Raw genomic sequence first — 22,205 nt, 5'->3', positions numbered from 1 at the left:
GAATCAAAAATTTGTAGACAAAACAGTAATTGATCAATGGGAGGCCTTCAAGGAGGAGTTGGTTCGGGTACAGAGTAGATACATTCCCATGAGGGGGAAAGGAAGGGCATCCAAAGCTAGAGCTCCCTGAATGACTAAAAATATAGAGATTAAAATGAAACAGAAAAAGGAGGCTTATGATGAATGTAAGGTTCATAATACAGTATAGAACCAGGCTCAATACAGAGAGTACAGAGGAGATTTAAAAAAACGTAATAAGAGGGGCAAAGAGAGAGTATGAGAATAGATCAGTGGCTAACATAAAAGGGGAACTAAAAGTCTTTTATAAACATATAAATGGTAAAAGGTTAGTCAAAGGAAGCATAGGACTGATTAGGGACAAAGAAGGAGATCTTCTTGTAGAGGCAGAGGGCATGGCTGAGGCACTAAATGAATACTTTGCATCTGTCTTCACTAGAGAAGAGGATGCTGCCATTGTAACAGTAAAGGAGGAGGTCATAGCGATATTGGATAGGATCAAAATAGATGAAAAGGAGCTACTTAAAAGATTGGCAGTACTCAAAGTAGAAAAGTCACCTGGTCCAGATGGGATGCATCCTAGGTTACTGAGGGAAGTAAGGGTGGAAATTGCGGAGGCTCTGGCCACAATCTTTCAATTCTCCTTAGATATGGGAGTGATGCCGGAGGACTGGAGAATTGCAAATATTACACCCCTGTTTAAAAAAGGGGAGAGGGACAAACCCGGCAATTACAGGCCAGTCAGCCTGAGGCCGGTGGTGGGGAAACTTTTAGAGACAATAATCCTGGACAAAATTAATTGGCACTTGGAAATGTCTGGGCTAATAAATGAAAGTCAGCACGGATTTGTTAAAGAAAAATCATGTTTGACTAATTTGATTGAGTTCTTTGATGAAGTAATGGAAAGGGTTGATGAGGGTTGTGCGGTTGATGTGTATATGGACTTTCAAAAGGCATTTGATAAAGTACCACATAATAAGCTTGTTAGCAAAATTAAAGCCCATGGGATTAAAGGGACAGTGGCAACGTGGATACATAATTGGCTAAGGGACAGAAAGCTTAGAGCAGTGGTGAATTGTTGTTTTTCAGACTGGAGGGAAGTAGACAGTGGTATTCCCCAGGGTTCTGTATTAGGACCACTGTTCTTTTTGATACATATTAATGAACTGGACTTGAGTATGCAGGGTATAATTTCAAAGTTTGCAGATGACACGAAACTCGGAAATGTAGTAAACAATGTGGAGGATGGTAACAGACTTTAGGGGGACATAGACAGACTAGTGAAATGGGCAAACACATGGCAGATGAAATTTAGGATGAAAGGTAGGAAGAATAAGGCGAGGCAATACAAAGGGGTGCAGGAACAGAGAGACCTGGGGGTGCACATACACAAACCTTTATAAAACACTGGTTAGGCCTTAGCTGGAGTATTGCATTCAATACTGAGCACTACACTTTAGGATGGATGTCAAGGCCTTAGAGAGGGTGCAGAAGAGATTCACTAGAATGGTACCAGGGATGAGGGACTTCAGTTATGTGGAGAGACTGGAGAAGCTGGGGTTGTTCTCCTTAGGAAGGTTAAGGGGAGATTTGATAGAGGTGTTCAAAATCATGAACAGTTTTGATGGAGTAAATAAGGAGAAACTGTTTCCAGTGACTAAAGGGTCGGTTACCAAAGGACACAGATTTAAGGTGATCGGCAAAAGAGCCCGAGGCGACATGAGGAAACATTTTTTTAGGCAGCGAGTTGCAATGATCTGGAATGCACTGCCTTAAAGGGCGGTGGAAGCAAATTCAATAGTAACTTTCAAAAGGGAATTGAATAAATGTTTGAAGGGAAAAAAATTACAGGGCTATGGGGAAGGAGCAGGGGAGTGGGACTAAATGGATAGCTCTTTCAATGAGCCGGCTCAGGCACGATGGGCCGAATGGCCTCCTCCTGTGCTGTACCTACTATGATACTGTGAATTCCACGTTCTATTTTCGGTGATTCAAAATGCGTTTGTCTTTTCACCGCATGAGCTTCAGTAGGCCCCAAATTTAATACAAACATATTGAGATGAAAATGTAACACAATTGAGTGGTAATTATGTCAGTTTTGCTCTTTTGCCCTTCCAAACTCATTTGAAATGGGAACAAGGGAAGCTCCTTGAGTACAAGAGCTGTTAATTTTTGGGATTTTTTTTGTCATATTTACAGTGCTTTTGTAGTGCAATGTTTTATTGTTAAATATTTTTCTATATTGCTGAAATTTTTATTAATCATTCTTTTTTGAATAAGAAAAGCATTTTTTCACTCCTTAAGGTAAGATTGTTTTTAAAGCACCTCAAATATAGTATTTTGTGGTTGAATTGTTACAAGGTGAAGGAAGGCCTGCCAGGAAGATCAGCAGGCCTTGGACCAGTCAGCTGACCTTGGCACACCCATGGTCCAATGACCCAGGATACTGCCTCAGCTTGCTACATGGGACTGAGCATTGTCATCTGCAACAAGGTCACCTGCAGCAAATGTACAACATATGGACAGCACTGCCACTGGTGGGCAAGATCATCACTGCCCTCAATTATGCCTATGGCTCATTCCTGCCTTGTAAAACCCGATTTTGCAGTACATGGATCAAAAAAGTAACTGATGTGTTGGTCAGCACTGCCAAGACTTTTATTTCCTTTCCACCAGTGTCACAGATTGATGCAATTCCCAAAGTGCAGGGGTTCGCTGATGGCTGTCATGTATCCAACCTGAAGCCCTGTAAGGTTGACAAGGTTTTCAATTGTACATTGCATCTTGAATGTGTGCCCTGCTGAGGTTATGGTTATGCATGTGATGAAATGACGTGAGCTGGCAGGTTGTTTGATGGTTTGGCATGGATAAACAATAAATAAGGAATAGGTTGACAGGCAACAATTTGTGACATGTGCCATCTTCATGGTACATGGTTGCTGTTGGTTAGTCTTACCTTGCATTAAAGTTTCTAGGGAGCAGTGCCGCTGTGCTATTTGCCCATAGACTCTGTTTTGTGCCTCCATATTGCGTTGTCTGTTGTTTCAACATCACCTATCCTTTCATCAGTTCTTTCCCCTCCCCACATATAGCTTTGGCAAAGGTTGAAAACTGCTATTTTTTAGCTTTGAAAGAGGCCTCAAATGTTTTACATCCCTATATGCGGCCGATTATATTTATTAAACATAGCGAGGTCTCCTCCCCGTTCTAGTTGCATGAGTTTATTCACACTCACAGCGATCCCGGGACCATTTTCCTTGGAATAATGGAATCAGAGTGAAGATTTTTAATCTTTAACACTAAGAACATGAATTATTAAAATATGAGTACAGGATACCTGCCAATACTTTACAGGCAAACATGCAGTAGATTGAAGAGAAGCTGGCAAGTGTTCGATAGGTAGAGGGAGAAGAGATAAGGCAGGGTTGGGAGGCAGAGAAGCATTGTACTTAAGTTATGGTGAGTTGAGGAGATGCTTCATGCCAATTCTAGTGCATTTTTGGTACAGTTCTAAAAATCACATATTAGGTGAAGTTGGGACACAAGATAAGGAATATCTCCCAAAAAGCATGACAATTGTTAGCTATTGTACAGATGGGATGACTGCAGTGGCATGGTGACAAATTGTGGTTGGAGTACCAGAGCTAACAGTGTTAGAGTCATGGGAATATGGGCTTGAAGCTGTGATCTGCCTCACCACTGAGATCTTGATCTTGGCTGTGTTGTAGTGAGGCGATGATGAACAGAGATCAAGGGGATGAAACTAGTCTTTGGCACCAGCGCAAAATGGATGGTACAAATCGACAGCCTGTTTTACACCTCACCCGATTTTTTTCCGGTTGACATCAATAGGCAGAACCATTTGTAGTTTCTTTTTATTATTAAGGACTGTATATGTCTAAATTTTGCTGCTTTTAATTCTTCTGTTTTGTTTGCAATGTTGATGATCAATGCAAATACAAAATGGGTAATTTGCACCCACAAAATGTATTTAACAATGGGGTTGGATGGGTTTATGCAGGTGGAATACCAGTCACACTCATCGGAACTAATCTGGATCCATTCAGTCTTGTGTGGTTTGGATCTCAACCCTGTGTGGTAAACAGGACCAGAAGCAACTCAAGCTGGATTGAGTGTACAGCACCAACAAAGGTAGGTCATTTAGACTGATTGTTATAGATATGTAGAAGTTTTCAGATTTGTATAGAGAGCACAACGTGCTTATCCATCTCAGTTTTCTTATTTGTTTTGTCAGTCTCAATTTACCTTTGTTTATTGTAGTGTTTGCTTCATAGACATCCATGCATGGGTGATGAGACTCAACCCAGGAGAATGGATTGGGATTTGGCACTGTTGGAGGGGCAGGTGGGTGGAGGTTCCTCCTTCCCAGAACACCGCTGCTGGGAGGATAATCCTGGCATGTATGGCTTGGTTGTGAAGTCCCTTGTGGGTAAAAAGCCCACGGACACTCACTGTCTAGGTTCAGACATGAAGACTCACTTGGCTATGGTACTGGAGCGTACCTATTGCCCAGTTAGCAGTCAATATCCGATTGCTATCCAGTGACCTCTGCTGGAAAAGTGCATACACAAAGACACTGGGTGAGGAGAGCATTTGGTTTGACTGAAATGGCCGCCACAGCTGAATACCGTACCAGTGCTTATTCCCAAGGATCATACATGAAAAATGGGTACTAGGATAGGGCATTGCAGGACTGCCGGCACCAGCAGAACCATACCTCATGATCGATCAAGGGAGGTGAGAGTTATATATTCTAAATAGTAATAACATGCTGCAGGTTCAATTCCAAGATATTAATTTATTGCCAGGACTAGTTTTTATCTGGTCATTCTATACAAGTAGTTTGTCTTTAGGTTCAGATTTCAATATAATGAAAACAACATAACACCTGCATCACCATCATGAAAGCCCTGCAGCACAATACTGGATATACTGTACCATTACATTAGATATGCTGAAGAACAGCACTCAATACAGTAATGCGCAATATTGAATTCACTGCAGACCAGTACTGGACACACTGCAGCAGCACAGTTACGTGATCTAACCATGTTCTGTGTTTCTTTCAGTGTCAGGGGGAGGACGGTCTTGTGAATATTACTGTTATGGCTGGAAATGAAACAACAATTTTACCACATGCTTTCGATTATGACCCAGCCCTCAATCCAGTTATTCTGTCTCTCAGCAGGAACTACAGCAACATAGCAGGTGTGGCCTTCGCTTTTTGACTGTGAACTGTGAATTTCTGGCCTTTGTAAACAAAAAGCTCCAACAGTGTTATATATTTCCTTTTTTTTGTGTCTCCTATCAACATAATTCTTGATGCTGCCTGACTTGCTGAGCTTCTCCAGCATTTTCTGTTTTTATTTCAGATTTATTCTGTAGCAGTATTTTGCTTTTAACATAATTCTTTTGCCTCATTATTAATTGGAATTTTGTGAAAAAGAATAAAACATAATGTAGGTGTGATACGTGTTTAAATGTTAAAACTGCCCCTGTTTCCTGAAAAATTATTTGGCAGCTTTGTCTGTGGCTGGAAAAGGACCAGGGCAAGAATAGCATTTTCCTCACAGTGACGTCATGTGCAAGTTACTGTGTGATGCATTTTAATGCAAATTATTGTTCCATTTTTGTAGAAATAAACAAAATTAATCTTTGCCAAACACTTTTTCATGAAGAGAATGCCCCTTTAATCCCAGGCAAAGCTCCTCTACTTCAAATTACTGTCCTTTCCAGCATTCTCTTCCTGCAGAGTGACAAATCAATACTGACTTTGTACAACTGTAATAAGAGCACCAGTGCAGAATTAAATTAGTGGCCTAAATGTGCTTTTTGTGAATTTTAATGAAAAAAAATGGTAAAACTCATGGGATGGGATGTACCTCAATATATTTTTATAAAACATGTGAAGCTTTATCAGCACCTAAATTAGACACTTGTAAAATATGTGGCAACTGTCATGGTTCTAGATAAACTTTATTAACTCCTTGTTAAATATTAAAGCACACCTCAATATACAAAGTTAACATTCTCCCATGGTACAGTTTTAAGGAGTAGTTCCTTTGTTGGATAAGGTTACTATCAGAAGAATGACTTGGCAGTTTCACCATAGTTGTTTGTCCGTTGTGTGAAAAGTTTGCGGAGTTTGGCATTAAATTCTGAAGTTTCATTCAGAGTCTGATTTGCACAAAGTTGGACTGAATGGCATATTTCAAATTTTTCTAGTATATATTCATTTTTGCTCCTTATGACACTCACTGGCTCGTCCAGGTAAGTGCAGCTTTTAGTTCTTGGACATGAGTGTTATAGTCTAAAGAACTTCAACTGCACAAGCAAAACAACAACATGACAAACTCCACATACTTACTTCCAATTGAGATTCACCCAATAATTCTTAATCCTTGTGCCTACTGGGAACAAATGCCCAAACCCAATTTACTTCAGCCATGAGAAGTGGATTCCTCTGGTGGACAAATTACCTTTATCATCATAAAAATAGTAAACAATTTTACAACACCAAGTTATAGTCCAGCAATTTTATTTTAAATTCACAAGCTTTCGGAGATTTCCTCCTTCCTCAGGCAAATGTTTCAAGAGCTCCTTGAAGCCTACGCATTTATACATATAGAACAATACATGGTGTTTACAGACTGCCCCTGCAACTGCCCGTTGCCAAGGCAATCACCGTGTTCAGACAGAGAGGTGTCACCTTCAGAACCCCCGAATACACATTCAACAAAAAAACAAACAGGGAAAAAAAACAGAGAAAAAAAAACAGAGAGAGGCAGAAACATCCGGAAGGCACCCATGAGGACGGCCTCAACCGGGATCTTGGGTTCATGTCACGCTACACGTTACCCCACCAGCGAACAAATGTTATCTGTTTTTAATATAATGGGTCATTTGCTGGCTCTCTCTGCCTTCCGGATGTTTCTGCCTCTCTCTGTTTTTTTTTCTCTGTTTTTTTTCCCTGTTTGTTTTTTTGTTGAATGTGTATTCGGGGGTTCTGAAGGTGACACCTCTCTGTCTGAACACGGTGATTGCCTTGGCAACGGGCAGTTGCAGGGGCAGTCTGTAAACACCATGTATTGTTCTATATGTATAAATGCGTAGGCTTCAAGGAGCTCTTGAAACATTTGCCTGAGGAAGGAGGAAATCTCCGAAAGCTTGTGAATTTAAAATAAAATTGCTGGACTATAACTTGGTGTTGTAAAATTGTTTACAATTGTCAACCCCAGTCCATCACCGGCATCTCCACATCATCATAAAAATAAACATCTCAGATAAATAATTTCCTCCTCCCAAACCATCAAGAAAATGTACAAATGGACTCAATGAAGTAGACCATCAAAGAACTGGATACAAAGCTATTAGACACTTGATGGCTTGGACAGATGCAACCTAAAATAAACAATCGACAATGTCCAGCTAGATTCACAACTCCTTTGATACAGGACTTGGATAACAATCGAGGCTTGGTCTGACAAGTGACAGCTAACATTAACATCACATAACTTTTCTCTGACTTTCAATGGCACCACCATTGCCAAATCCCCTACCATCAATATCCTGGGGATAACCATTAACGAGAACCTAGACTTGACCAGTCATGGCTACAAGAGCAGGGCAGAGGCTGTATACTCCATGATGAGTAGCTCACCTCCTGATCCCTTAAAGTCCTTTCACCATCTATAACGCTCAGGATGTGATGGAATACTCACCACTCATGTGGATGGGTGAAGACAGAACAACACTAAAGAAGCTCAACATCATGCAGGACAAAAAAGTCTGCTTGCTTGGTGACCCTGGCACTGAAATCAATATCTACTCTCTCCGCCTTTGGTGCACTTTGCTGTAGTAAGTACTATCTACAGGATGCGCTGCAGCAACAGCACCTTGCAGCCTCGTGACCTCTACCATTGAGAAGGAAGAGCAGCAATTCCATGGGAACACCATCACCTGCAAGTACCAATGCACCATCCTGACTTGGACATATACCACTGTTCCTTCATCGTCTCTAGGTAAATACTCTGGAATTCCCTACCTCACAACCATTGCCGCAGGGACTGCAGTTCATGGAGAAGGCCCACCACCACCTCAGGGCAACTAGGGATGGGCAATAAATGTGGCCTTGCCAGTGTTGCCTACATCCTGAGAACAAATAATAAAAAGAGTGATTTACTGAGATGAGAGGACACTGAGGCTTTTTTCATTAGAGCAAAGAAGATTATAATTTAAACATCTTTCTTGGAATTGCATCTGGTGTCCTTTATAGGTAGAATATATAACTGGACATCATTGCTTCTTGGCCAGTCAATTTTTATATGTAAAAATCACACTTTTTCCTACTTGTTTTTTTTAAAGGTGACCAGGTACTTTTTATTGAAGTATCAAATATTTCAACTTATACTGGAGCTGACATCGTAGTTAAAGTTCATGACACTGAGACAGTTGTCACATACCAGACTTCAGACGGCATCAGTGTGTCCCTCCCAGCACTGCCACCAGGCTTGTACAACATCTCTGTGTCCATCAATGGTATAAACATTAACAGTAGTGGGTGAGTAAAGTTTGATGGAGCACTGTGCACACCAATGTAAAATGTGGTACAGCTACCTACAGTGTCTAGTTTTGGAGGCAATGTAAATGGTGGCATTTACATTCAAGCACAAATATAACGGTGGGTTTGTGGCTTGCTCTCAGATTGAAATTAGTGGCAACTTCCTCCAGATAGGAAACTAAAAAGGTAATGCTGGTCCGTTTTTAGGGTAGATCGGCATTTTAAGAAAAAAAAACAGGCTGTCATTTTTCTTGTTCCTCCCCAATTCTATACTTCTAAAAATGATGGCAAAGCTAAGGCCACTAAAAAAGCTGAATATCACACTAAATAACTTCTCTATATTTTTTAAATGTTGAAAAATGCAGCAAAAGAAAAAAATGTATTTAAAGTTGAGTAATAATTGTAAATTGGGTACATTTGCCATCCAAACCATCTGTACACAGAGGTACTGACAATGAGACCAATTCTGAAGCAACTGCGTGGAAGAGCAAACCACATTGGATGGAAAAAGATATGTGGACTTTCTTTTCCATAAGTACATGAGAGCGGTTCTAGCCAGTTCCAATTGTCAGCAATAAATTTATGTCTTGGGAGTTACCAGATCTTTCACACTCAAAGAATAAACAGTGTAAACTGTGAGCGATGAAGGATTTCAATACAAATATCAATAAAAGCAGTAATAATCTTGAATAACTTGTACATACGAATAAGATTGTATCAAGTAACAGCTTAATTTAGCAGTGGAGAATTACCCTATTGGGTTCAAAATATCCAATCAGACAGTTGGATATTTAGTTTTGACTGTTTGGATGGCTAATTTAGATTTGCATATCTTAGCAGATGTCCAAAATGTTGTCACAGGGCGTATTAAAATTTTTCCCATATGCACGCCAACCAGTTACTACTACCAAGTGTGCCATATTCTACTGTCATTACATGTTATGCAGATAATAGGCAATAAATCTGTGATACTGCCTGCTCATTGGATTTCAGGGTGCAGTTTTCTGAGTTAACTGTATATCTTTGTTTCTTTCTGTTTTGTCTATCTTTCAGATGTGCTCTCGTAATCCATTATCTGAGTGAAGTCTATAACATATCACCTTGCTGTGGTTCTCTTTTGGGTGAGAACACTGCTTTTCTTAACCATTTTGTAACTGCAAATCTACATGTAGAATTAAATAAATTGCCTCCAGGATGTTAGTTTTTAAAAATTCATTCTCGGGATATGAGTGTCGCTGGTAAAGTGGGCATTTATTGCCCATCCCTAGTTGTCTTTGAGAAGGCAGTGGTGAACCTTCTTCTTGAACTGATGCAATCCATGTGGTGAAGGTACACCCACAATACAGTTAGGCAGGGAGTTCCAGGGTTTTGACCCAACGACGATGAAGGAACAGCGATATATGTCCAAGTCGAGATGGTGTTCAGATGCGCTTGCTGCCTTATTCTTCTAGGTAGCTCACCTCCTGTCTCCCCAAAGCCTCTCCACCACCTACAAGGCACAAATCAGGAGCGTGATGGAATACTCTCTATTTGCCTGGATGGGTGCAGCTGCAACAACACTCGAGGCTTGACACCATCCAGGATTGGCAGCCCATCCACTAGCTTAAACATTCACCCCCTCTAACATGGAGGCACTGTGGCTGCAGTGTGTACTATCTACAGGGTGCACTGCAACAAACTGCCAAGGCTTCTTCGGCAGCACGCCCCAAACCCGTGACCTCAACCAGCTAAAAGGACAAGGGTAGCAGTTGCATGGGAACACCATCACCTCCAAGTCACACACCATATATGTTGGACATATATCACCGTTCCTTCATTGTCGTTTGGTCAAAATCCTGTAACTCCCTACCTAACAGCAATGTGGAAATACCTTCACCACATGGACTACAGCGATTCAAGAAGAAGGCTCACCACCACCTTCTCAAGGGAAACTAAGGATAGCAATAAATGCTGGCCTTGCCAGCAACACCCATATCCTGAAAATGAATTTTTAAAAATTGCATCTTTTTTCTGCTTCTGCCACTTCCTTTTTGTTTTTTCAATAGTGACAATGAATACAGAAAAAGTGGTGGGGAAATTTTCATTTGAACTCTATTTTCATCTGAATTAACTGAAAACACGGCACACATTCTAATTGTAGCAGAAAGGAATATCACACAATATTGGGGCAACTAATATTTTGTCAATGAGAAAGTCTAAATTTGGTTTAATATTTTTTTTAATGGTACCTTTTTATTTATTTTATGGTATCTCTAATTATGGAAAGCTATAATATTGTATAATACAAACATGTTATGTATTTGTAACCTATACTTAGGATTTACTCTGATGTTTGTCTTATTTGTTTTGTTGTTTGGACAGGTGGAACAATCCTGACAATCAGTGGACATGGATTCAGTGCTAATTCATCGCTGATTACTGTTCTCTTAAATTCATCGGTCTGTGACATCATAAACTCAACAGAGGAGAGGATCGAGTGCTGGACCCCACCAGTTACAAACAGGCCTAATGGAGATCCCGAGGACCTTTGGGCTACTGTGACGGTTACAATTAGTAACATTTCATCTGAAAATAGACTACTATTCTACAACATTAGTAATTCCTTTGTGTACAGCTACCAAAGCAACTCAACACCTCAAGTGACCAACATCAGCATTGACACTGCAAGTGGAAATATAGTGCTCAACTTAGAAGCAACTGATTTAGAAAATTCTGCAGTATTTTTGGGTGATACCCATTGTGAGTTTCAGACCTTAGAGGAAATGGATGGCAGCTCACTGAACTGCACCTTAGAATTAGAGGACCTGGAGGCAGGGAGTTACCCAATCAGAGTTCTACACAGCAAGCTGGGATATGCCATAATATTGTCAGAAATCAGAGATTACACAGTGATACCAGCAATTAGCAGCATCTCACCATCATATGGTTCACTTTGTGGTGGAACATTGTTAACCATATCAGGTTTTGCCCTACAGTCTTCTCGTGGTTCTGTTGAAGTGCCTTTAGGGGCTAACCACACTTGTGATGTACAGAGTGTCAATTATAGTGCAATTATATGTGATATCAGAACCACTGAGGTCTTTGGCCAGTCGTCCAATATATATCAGAGCCTAAATGTCACTGCTGTTGTAAATTTAATGACCAGCGTATGTGATGGGAACTGTTCTGTCAGCATCAGTGAAGACTGGACACCTGTTGTGGACAGTGTGACGGTTGTATTTAACACAACATTTTTCACCTTGCTCTTAAGTGGCCAACATTTGACAAATGTAACCAGTGACATTAATGTTCAAGTAGATGATGGAAGTAACTGTAATATGATTTTGGTGAGTGAAGGCCTCGTGGAATGTGAGCCAGATACTACCCTTTTTCCTGGTACGCACAACGTTTCAGTTTTCATTCACGGGAGAGGACGAGCATGTTTTGTCAACAATTCCGGGACATTTAATGTAATTCCACAAATGCTGAACCTTTACCCAAATAGGTTTGGAATACATGGAGGAGGACAATTGACAATAGAAGGCATTGCCCTGATGGGAAAGACTGTACCCTCAGTTGTAAGAATAGGCAATGACAACTGTACCATTTCTAACATCAGTTACAAAGCAGTTCTCTGTATTGTGCCACCAGGAAATGGGACAGCAACTGTAACCGTGGAGATAGATGGAATATACGTTTTGAGCAATGAAATATACTACATTGAAGACTACACTCCAGTTCTGCTTTCGTTGATGCCCCTTGAGAATTCAGTGTTGTCCTTGAATGGCTCTGGTTTCTCTTCAGATATGCATAGAGTGCAGATTTTAATTGGTGAGAATATTTGTATGAACCTGAGGTCTAATTCCTCTACTTTTAATTGTCAGATTCCCTCACTTCCCACAGGTGAATATCAGGTGAAAGGTTTTGACGTCCTCAAGGGATGGGCCTCCTCCAGTTTGGTGATTATGATCGAACTTACAATTACCTCCTCCAACCCAAGTTTTGGTAAGTAAACAACCACATTTGTATGGAATGTAAAAGATTACAGTGTACTTTCTGGTATTTAGAACTGGCTCCTTACACTGTCTTAGAGTGTAAGGATAAGGATAAACCTAAGACCACAAGCCTATCAGACCAAAGAGTTTTATTATATACCGATTAGGTGAGTATCTACAAACTGCATGGATTACTGCTTCCAGATATTTATGGCCTGTTTTATAAATCATTCTAATTCGACAAGTAAGCATTTACATGTATACATTAGAGCTGAAAAGCAATAAGGATCACTTAGGAGTTTTGAGCCCAATATTGTGAAGAGAGACTCAAAAAAAATGACATGTAAAGACAAGAAATTAAAATAGTTGTAGTGGGACACAGGCTTATCATACTTCAAGCCATAGCTATACCCAATATTTCACCACTTTTAATGCAAAAGCAAAGAACGTAAAAGAGTTTACAGCAGTGGTGGATTTAAAAATCACTGACGAGGATTGTGAGTGCTGAAGGCATGAGATTTATTTTTAAAGCAATTTGGGGCTATGCCTCCACACCCTCAAATTTTAATCTCTGACATTTTATTTTGTGCATTTTTGGCATTTTGGGGCTCACTGTAATTCTGCTTTTAAAACCAAGAATAATTTCTTCTGTGAGGACTATTTTAATTATTTGTGAATCTCTGGTATTATTGCTCATTGCGTCTTGGATTATACACTGATTTATAAGGACTCAAAACATCATGTATTTTTCTGCTGCTCAGGTATAGCTGTGTCCCTTTAAGCCCACAAAGTCCAAAGCTGTCGAATAAACACTGGGTAAGGTCAGAGTTGAATTGCTCTTCAGGCTGCAGATCAGCACCATGGCTTTCTTTCTTATTTTTTAAATATGTGATTGGTCAGATTAGTTAGAGGTTACAGATATTCTGGCTTCTGCGTCAATTAAGATATTTTCTATTGCAGGGCGACATTTGCTATCTATTCCAGCACACTGGCTTTTTAAATACTTTTTGTTAAAGATTGATAAAATAAATTTTCACTCTATACATGTCATTTTTTATTATAGTTGAGCTCTCATAGAGATCACGGGGAGTCAGAAGATAACCTTTTATAAAACAACAGTGGTTCAAGGGACCTTAATACAGATTTTCAGTTCAGTTCCTTTTATTGTGAATTTAACCCTGGATACATCATGTTAATTTGTGAACTGAAACTTTTCACAACATAGTATCATAGTATCATAGTAGGTACAGCACAGGAGGAGGCCATTCGGCCCATCATGCCTGTACTGGCTCTTTAACAGAGCTGTCCAATTAGTCCCATTCCCTTGCCCTTTCCCCATAGCCCTGTAAATTTTTCCTTTCAAGTATTTATCTAATTCCCTTTTGAAAGTTACTGTTGAATCTGCTTCCACCACCCCTTCAGACAGTACATTCCAGACCATTACAACTCGCTGAGTAAAAAAATGTTTCCTCATGTTGCCTCTGGCTCTTTTGCCGATCACCTTAAATCTGTGTCCTCTGGTTACTGACCCTTCTGCCATTGGAAACAGTTTCTCCTGCAAGCATCTATAATAATCTCAGCCAGCATAGCCATAGGACAAAACTGCCCATTACGCCTGACCATAACCACAGGCATGATGGGCCGAATGGCCACACAATCCAGAGACAGGTGGAGGATTATCTGGATTCAGGATGTGCTGACTTAACTGTTTTCAATAAGCAATCTTTAATTTTAAGTAGATTCAAGAGAGTGAGTCAATATAATTGAAATAAAGCCTTTTAGAACCGAGTTCTGAAGCAAGGCCACAAGGAAACATTGACCTGCCTTTTCCTCTTTTCGCTGCTGATCAACCTACTTTGCACTTCAAACATTTCCTATTCAGAAAATTTAAAACACATGAGACTGAAAATGCCTGTTGGCAATAATATGGACGTGCACTTACTGCATTCATTTAATATTCCTCTAATGTAATATTTAAAATAAAGCGAGTTACCATCTCCACTAAAATCGGGCCCTGCACGCGCAGTGGGGGCAAGAGTCTGATCTTGCCTGATAATGTGATGTCAACTCACTTCAATAATTTGATAGTGTTCCCAGCACTGGGGGTGTACTGAGGTGGGTGCACAGAATTTCCTGCACCAATAACTCTTAAGGGGCGGCTGACTACCATTAAGGATACTCTTTTACTTTTGGATGCTAAAATGATCAGGCAGAGACCGGTTTTATTCAGAGATCGCGAATTGGAGGTTCTGCTGCGGGAGATTCTGCAGTGAAGGGAGGCAGTGTTTGGTGGAGAGGGTCAGTTTGTAATAAAGAATATTGCCATCGCAGCATGGATGATGACTTCAATGGAAATAAAAATTGGGAGAGATGTAAAATGGGCTGCCAACTCGCTATTGCCCATTTCACACTATCGCACAAAGTCAAGATCTACCTCCTAGTTGAGCAGGCTCTCAGTGTTGGAAACTCTTCGCCTGCACATTATGACTCGGACTGCAAATTGGGTGCTAAGCAGGTCTTGATTTTGGCACTGATGAGTGCATTATCAACCTCTATGAGGGGAACCATCTGCAAGATCATTCTGAAAAGGGAGCACAGCTTTAAGTGCGGTTGAAGAAATGTAAGTTCTGATCTCTTTGGCCAGGTTCTCATAAATTCCTGCCTCAGAGCAAAACTCTGCATGAATTCCACTTCATGACACAAATGGGATTTACCATGAGAAAAAATATTTTTCATATTTCACACCCTGCTTTTGCCTTGGGGAGTGAACCAGAAAGGAGGAGATGGGGGTCTGAATTAATGTGGCACCACTGAATCTTTTATTGTTTCAAAGGCAGTTTGGGGTAAAAATTCCACTTCTGCAGTCCATTAAAATTAATGGACAGAAAATCCTGGCCTGGCAGTGTGCAGTTTCATGTTTTGCGCTCACAATGAGAGCACAGGAGCAGAATTGTTTTTCCTTTGTTGTCAACTCTCCATCTAATTTTAACAAAAATTACCAATAAATTTACAATTAGCTAAGCAATACTGCCCACTAACTCTGTCATAAAAATTGTGCCTTTTTGAATTTAATATCATATGTAAGGAACGCCTGAAAAGACCTAGTTCTGAAGAAAGGTCGCACCAAAACATTAACCTAAGTTTTCCTCTTTTAGCTGCTTTGCATTTCAAACATCTCCTAGTCAGAAAATTTAAAACACATGAGAATGAAAATTCACGATTGCTGAATAAAACCGTTCTCTACCCAATCATTTTAGCATCCAAAAGTTGAAGTATGCCCTTAAAGGCAGTCAGCCGCCTCTTAAGAGTTACTGGTGCAGGAAATTCTGTGCCACCACCTTACACCACCAATGCTGGGAACACCATCACATTATTTAAGTGAGCTGACATCACATTATTGGCTCGCCCCTTAAGTAGAAAAGTCTAATCTGCAATATTCACTTTTCGGATAGTATTAACATTTTAGTTCACCAATATTGCTTTACAACCAGCCAATTGTGGTCCAGCAACAGGATTAGATTGGGTCCAGGGTCTCAATTCTAACTGGACACAGGTTTTCAGTGGGTAAGATTTGGTGTCATATTAAAACTCATTTGCTTCAGCAAAAATGTGGCCCAGGGTATTTTACCTCCCAGGCCTCATTTAAATGCTGCCAGTCCACTTTCTACCCGTTTGGAGTGGTAGGCGGAGCAAATTTGTGTGGTCCGGTGACTGCCCACCAAAAGCCTGCAGGATCGGCTGCTGAACTGTACCGCGGGGGTCCCTGCAGTTGAGGTTGGGGGGGTGTGGGTGGGCGCGATCGTTGCAAGGGAGATGTGAGATTTCCTTGTGGGGCCTGGAGTAGCACTCCTGCTCCTCCTCCTGGCTCCACAAGAACATTAAATAAAATTTAAACTTATCCTTCCAGGCCCTGATCTGGTTCCTCGCTGGGTAAGCCTGGTGGCAAATTCACTGCCGTTTCCCACTCAGGCCTAGTAGTAAAAATTGCAGTCGGGTCCCGATGATATCATAGGGACCCAACATGCATATGTGAAAAAGGACTCGGCTGGGTTTGGGCAGGTGTCCTTGTCGCCTGCAATATAAATCCCGGCAGATCAGCTCCCGCTGGCTCCAGGGGAGGTAACAGACCTGGGGGATTTTAACTGCCGGGCAGGTAGGGTTAAAATCATGCATCAGGGTTTTGCAATATAATAATTAAATTCAAATCCACTTTTAAAACTTTACAGTGCAGTAATTCTCACTTAGCACAAGTGACTGTGATGAGGTTACTGCTTTATAGTGATGACCTGAAAACGAGTTAACCAACTCTACTTTATTGCAGGTTGTTTTGATGGAAGTCAAGTGACAATAAAAGGAACTGGGTTTTCTCCTTCAAACAGCACTGTTACAGTCTGTGGAGCTCCATGTGACATCTCATCTGAGCCCTCGGCAACTGTACTCACCTGTGTAACCCAGCCCCTCGATGGTTAGTAATACTTTAGAAAAAAATATTTTTTTATTTTTGCTGCTGGTTTTTAGCTTTTTTTTTTGTTATTAGTTCTCCACATCTCACACTGTTCTTTACTGAGAGTTGTAAACAATTTTACAACACCAAGTTATAGTCCAGCAATTTTATTTTAAATTCACAAGCTTTCGGAGGCTTCCTCCTTCCTCAGGTGAACGTTGTTGTCTTTACTGAGAGGGCATAGGATGGTGAGCAAACTCTTCACCTTTGCTGTAAACTCACTAAGCGTAGCACGTATCAACACCCACTCTCTGCATAAGATTTTCAAAAGTGTAGATTGATCTGCACTAAAACCTTGCATATTTCACTTAACATTGCTGAAACTTCTGATGGCTAATTTTTCTGGAAGTGTTTTGAATTTGACTGAGAGATATAGCTCCTCCATAACTTAACTGTATTTTGTCAGAATTTGCCCAGTGTTGTTATCTTTCACTAGGTGGCAGTACACACACACCCACACACAACAGTTGAATAAATGTCGAGATGGAAGCTAATGGTGGCTCTTCCTCCTCATGGCCAAGAAAGGTTATTATTAGTAAATTCATAAGATAAAGGATTAACTAGTATCAAAACTGCTGGAAATTTGGTATTTAAAGCTTGATTGTGTTTATTTGGTAGAATCTTAAAATTTCAATGTATTTCAAATTTGAAGCATTTTTTAAAAATGAGAAAACCTCTTGCAGTTTTTTTTCATGTAAAACCATCACTGTTTGGTTCTTGCTGTTTGTTTTTTTTGTCCTTTGACCTCCATTGCAATTTTTATAATTCTTCAGGTTTTGGAGTCTTGCATGGTTCTCGTCCCGAGTCAAAAGTCTGCCCAGCCATCTTAACTGACAGCAGGTGGCTAGCTTCATAATTACACAAGAAGTGGATCAGTTGCATCTCGAGTTTCCATCAGATCTCCAGTTAAGGCTAAAAGTGTGGAGCCAGGTTTCCCCATTTTTAGCAATGGGAATTACTGGTCTTCGGGTTTGATTAGGAGAAAAGCAAACAGTGGAGATGGTGCATGGAGGTGATGTTTCTCTGTTTTGTTGCTGCAGTCCTTAAAAGAGGTATTAATTAATTTACTCATGTCAGCTGCCAACACATAGGACTAGTATAACTCGATTGTTTTTATTAGATTAATATGGATTAAAATCCAAACAAAAATCAGTAATTTGGAGCTTGTTTACAAAGACCTGGATTTAAGCCCAATTCAGATCATTTTGGGTGCCGAGGCACATTTTTCTTTTGAAAAAAAAATGTAACGTGCAAAATACATAGGGGGTTAAATTGGATAACCCCTGACTCCGGGCGTGGGGGTTGTGGTGCACGATTAACCCGCGCCCGGTCGTTGAGATGCAGGCAGCACGTGAGATTCGTGCTGCCAGATCATCTCCATGATTTCTACCTGCGCTGGCTGCACGCATCAGCAGGGGGCCCGATACGGGCCTTGGCCAGCAGTACTGCACCTCTTAAAGGGGAGGTACGCTGTCAATGGAATTGGTGGTGGAAGACAAGTGTAATGGCTGGACCTGCAAGAGAGCGTGCACCGAGGTTCTCCGATGATGCCCTGGAGGCCTTGGTGGAGGAGGTGGACACATGGAGGGCCATCCTGTACCCACAGGGTGGCAGGAGATCCTCCAGACACCAGCTGTGGAGACAGTGGGAGGAAGTGGAGCTGGAAGTGAATGCCAGGAGCATTGCACCACGCACGTGGATGCAGTGCAGGAAAAAGTTCAATGATTGACACAAGTGGTCAAGGTGAGTGAATTCAAGTGTCAAGTGGCACATTCTACCAACTGCTCCACGCACGACACCCCCCATCACCCACCCACCAACAAACGCTTCCCATCCATACACAATGCTGCACTTCGGATGCTGCATCTCACCCTCGCATAGTACTGCTCTTGCAATCCACACACCCACAATTCACAGGTCCCACATACTGGCAGCTATTCAACCATGTCAGGCACATCACCCAACTATCTTGCGGGACACTCACTGACACACTTCCCTCTGTCTTGCAGGAGAAGGTGGCACATAACAGCCGGCAGGAAAAAACGGGCGGAGGACAGGCACGTCTACACATCCTCACCCCCATGGAGGAGACAGTGCTGGGGACCGTTGGGCGAGCCGTTGCTGTGCCCGTGGCCACTGGCGGCGCTGGAGGTTATGACGATGAGGGTCTCTACCTAATCCTCCTTCTCATTTCCCACATCTCTCTTATCCCACAATCTTTTCTGACTCACGTGCTGCAGATGGTGTCAGCACGCACGTCTTACTTTCTCCTCTCCCCGCTCGACAACTCAACCAGTTTCCCTTTGTTATTGCAGATATCCAAGAACTGGAGTCAACACCGTCCGAGGTGGAGGAAGAGGAAGACAATGAAGATAATGAAGCCACACTGTCACTTGACCTGACACTCGCATCCACCAGCTCAGATACTGACACTGAGAGTAGTGTAGAGGTTAGGTTAGAGGAGGGATCTGTACGTGGTGAGACACCAGGCACAAGTGCGCAGGAGCCGGGGTGGGGAGGGCGGATACCACAGGTGCCAGTTCGCTGGAGAGTGAGGTCGCTCACTAGTTCTGCTGCAGAGGAGTCAGTGAGGATTTCAATGGGCCAGGCTACAGAAGGCAGCTGATGGGATTACAAAACCAAATGCTTGGTGCACTGGAAAGCCTGCCAGAAAGCCTGCACACAATGTCAAGGGGCATGCAGGAGTCCAGCTCCTACTTGGCACAGGGCTTTGCGCAGAGCTTGGAGCCCATCCTTTCCCACATGGAACGGGTGGTCACCTCCATCAACACACCTGTGGAACCCACCATGATGCAAAGTCTGATGACCGATGTCTCAGCTTTCGTGGCAGCACAAACAGCTTCCATCAAAAGGTCTGACTGCTGCATTTGGAGCTCAGACTGCTGCCTTGAAAGCTTAGACTGCTGCTATCGTGGCTCTGGGTCCTATTGTGGAATGGGTATTCTAGGGCGTCACAGCACTCGAGCAATCTGTTCTCCAGCAGATCACCAGGATTGCCGAGGCGCCACCCCAGGAGAGCGGCAGTGGCGCCATGGCAGTCGGACCTGCTCCCATCCCTGCCACTCCGCCAGTGCCCTTGCTGTTGCCTGTCAGCCAGCCAGACAGACTGCTGCAGCCCAGGCCGAGATGGTGCAGTCTGAAGCCGGGCTCTCCCGTCCCAGAGCTGCTCGAGGTCGTCCTCCAAGACCATCTGCTGTTTCTTCCATTGAAGGTCAGATGCCTTCCACCACCCATGCTCCAGCCACTGGGGATGCTCCTCGAAGGACTAGGAAAGGAAAAGACACACGAGCGACAGGCACTGAGGGAATGCACAAGGGTGAATAGTGTAATGTTATATACATGATTTTATGTGTTGGTTTATAAATTTGTATTTAGCGTCGCAGTCGGTAGTGGTTTTTATTTATGCGATGAGCTGCAGGAGGAAGCAATGTGTAATCATAAGGAGGACGATTTGATGGTCATGTGGGAGAGGAAAGGTAAGGAGTGTAGGAATGTTGGTAATTAAGGAGGTGTCGTTGAGGTTAGTGATATTGCTCATGAATAAGGTGAGCACGCAGAGCCCTGGCAGACAGGGCCTGTGCACCTTGTTGCCTCCTTGCCTCTTCCTCCACTTCCTTCTCCGTCTCCTCCTCCTCTGCCTCTGGCTCAGGGTCTTGCTGGATTGCGGTGGTAAGGGCTGTCCTCTCATAAGGGCGAGGTTGTGCAGCATACAACGATGAATCTTGACATCCGCTCAGCTGAGTACTGCAGGGCTCCTCCACAACAGTCCAGGCAGCGGAAGCGTTCCTTTAGGATGCCTGCGGTTGTTATAATTGAATAGCCCGGTGGTGAAGGATAGAATACTAGAGCCTGGTCTTTATTTGTTTCCAAGCCTTTATTCATAGAGATTCTCCTCACACACACAACACGCCCTATAAAAAGGATCTAAGAGAGTCCTCAATTGATACCCACCATCTGAATACAATTAACACTCATTGATAAAAATCATACAATTAACAACGGTGTGCTTGATGACATTTTGTGCGACCGCATGGCTCTCATTGTAGGCCTACTCTGCACGTGTGCGTGCATTGCTGACCGGAGTCATGAGCCACCTCATGAGGGGATAGTCCTTGTCGCCCAGCAGCCAGCCTTTGACTTGCTGTGCCGGTTAAAAGATAGGTGGAATGTTGGACTGCCGCAGAATGAAGGAATCATGACTGCTGCCAGGGTATTGGGCATTGACCTGCATGATGCCCTGCGTGTGGTCACACACCAACTGCACATTGAAGGAGTAGAATCCCTTTCTATTCATGAAGGTGGCTGAGTTGAGATGTGGAGCATGCATGGCAATATGCTTTCAGTCAATGGCACCCTGCACCATGGGGAAGCCTGCAATGTGAGCAAACCTTTGTGCTTGCTCATTCTGCTGCTCCCTGTCAAGAGGGAATGTTATGAATCTGTTGCACAGCCCGTACAGTGCCTCAGTGACCTCCCTTATGCAGCAGTGCATTGCAAACTGCGAGATATTGCACATATTGCCAGCAGCAGACTGAAAGGATCCAGAGCCGTAAAAGTTCAGCTCCACGGTTACCTTCACAGCCACAGGTAATGCTGTCCTTGCCTTGCTCTGAGGCTGCAGTTGTGGCTGCAGCAGTTGACAAATCTCCGTCACGACCTCCTTCGTGAACTGCAGCCGTCGGATGCACTGATCTTCGCTCATGTTGAGGTAGAGAATTGGTCCCTGAAGTCCCTCATTAGATATGGCCTCCTGCTCAGCGCCCTGCGCCGCCTCTTCCTCCTCCTCCTCCTTGCAGCTTGACCTGCTCTGTGTGGCCTCTCTGCATGCTTCCAGTCGTGTTCAATGCCCAGTGGGAGCCCTAGCAGGCCACCCATGGTTGGCAGAAACCTTGTTCAGCACACTGTTTTAAAATGCCGCCAACAGTAATGCAGGACCTGCCAGACCACTCTCTATATAATATTGCAACTTTCTCCAAGTATAGGAAGCTTCAACAAACATGTACAATTTTACTAGTAGCCAGAAGCAATAATCCAGCAACTAATCTGCAACACCTGAATGACCCCTTTAAATAGCACTGGTGGGGGGAGGGTCCTCCAGGCCGTCTAC

The 22,205-nt window shown here is 42.5% G+C and overlaps 1 protein-coding gene across 1 annotated transcript in view; it reads left to right on the top strand.

The window, feature by feature from the left end:
• LOC137321923 (fibrocystin-like) overlaps positions 1 to 22,205 on the top strand; it is a 440,431-nt gene that overhangs the window by 104,491 nt on the left and 313,735 nt on the right. The window contains exons 28-33 of the mRNA XM_067984789.1: positions 4,040 to 4,170; positions 5,109 to 5,247; positions 8,404 to 8,599; positions 9,653 to 9,720; positions 10,961 to 12,583; positions 16,895 to 17,038. Coding sequence (XP_067840890.1) covers positions 4,040 to 4,170; positions 5,109 to 5,247; positions 8,404 to 8,599; positions 9,653 to 9,720; positions 10,961 to 12,583; positions 16,895 to 17,038 — 2,301 coding nt within the window. The remainder of the gene's footprint in view (positions 1 to 4,039; positions 4,171 to 5,108; positions 5,248 to 8,403; positions 8,600 to 9,652; positions 9,721 to 10,960; positions 12,584 to 16,894; positions 17,039 to 22,205) is intronic.

This window comes from Heptranchias perlo, chromosome 5 (genome assembly GCF_035084215.1).
Source record: "Heptranchias perlo isolate sHepPer1 chromosome 5, sHepPer1.hap1, whole genome shotgun sequence".
Lineage (NCBI taxonomy): Eukaryota > Metazoa > Chordata > Chondrichthyes > Hexanchiformes > Hexanchidae > Heptranchias > Heptranchias perlo.
This window is presented reverse-complemented; position numbering and strand designations above follow the sequence as displayed.